Raw genomic sequence first — 532 nt, 5'->3', positions numbered from 1 at the left:
ACCAACCTGCTGCTCTCCGTGTCCATGGACGCCGACAGGGAGCAGGTGAGCAGCGATTTCGCTTGGATTTGGATCCTTCCCGGGCTTTTCTGTGGGAAAAATCCCAGGTTTAGCACCTAAACTTTGGGGTTTGTGGGAAAATCCCTCGTTTTTAGGGCCCAGTGTTTGTTTTGAGGGAAAAAAATCCCGGTTTTAGGCTCAAAAATGTCATTTTTAGGAACAAATTCCACAATTCTGAGGGGAAATCCCAATTTTTACCATCCAGCCCCAATTTTCTGAGGAAAAATCCCATTTTTAGGGTCCAAGCCTGATTTTTAGGGAAAAAAATCCCATTTTTTTGGGAAAATTGCTCATTTTTAGGGCAAATTTTTCTGGGTTTGGGGCTGAATCCCACAATTCTGAGGCAAAAATCCCAATTTTAGGATCCAACCCAAATTTTTAGGGAAAAAATTCCATTTTGAGGCCCTAAACTTTGTGGTTTGTGGGAAAATCCCTCGTTTTTAGGGCCCAATGTTTGTTTTCAGGGAAAAGA

General features: G+C 42.5%; 1 protein-coding gene across 1 annotated transcript in view; it reads left to right on the top strand.

Annotated features, from left to right (window-relative positions):
• RECQL4 (RecQ like helicase 4) overlaps positions 1 to 532 on the top strand; it is a gene marked incomplete at its 5' end in the record, with an annotated part of 26,040 nt that overhangs the window by 9,584 nt on the left and 15,924 nt on the right. Inside the window, 1 exon segment of the mRNA XM_017738649.1 lies at positions 3 to 45. Coding sequence (XP_017594138.1) covers positions 3 to 45 — 43 coding nt within the window.

This window comes from Corvus brachyrhynchos, unplaced genomic scaffold (genome assembly GCF_000691975.1).
Source record: "Corvus brachyrhynchos isolate BGI_N302 unplaced genomic scaffold, ASM69197v1 scaffold437, whole genome shotgun sequence".
NCBI lineage: Eukaryota > Metazoa > Chordata > Aves > Passeriformes > Corvidae > Corvus > Corvus brachyrhynchos.
This window is presented reverse-complemented; position numbering and strand designations above follow the sequence as displayed.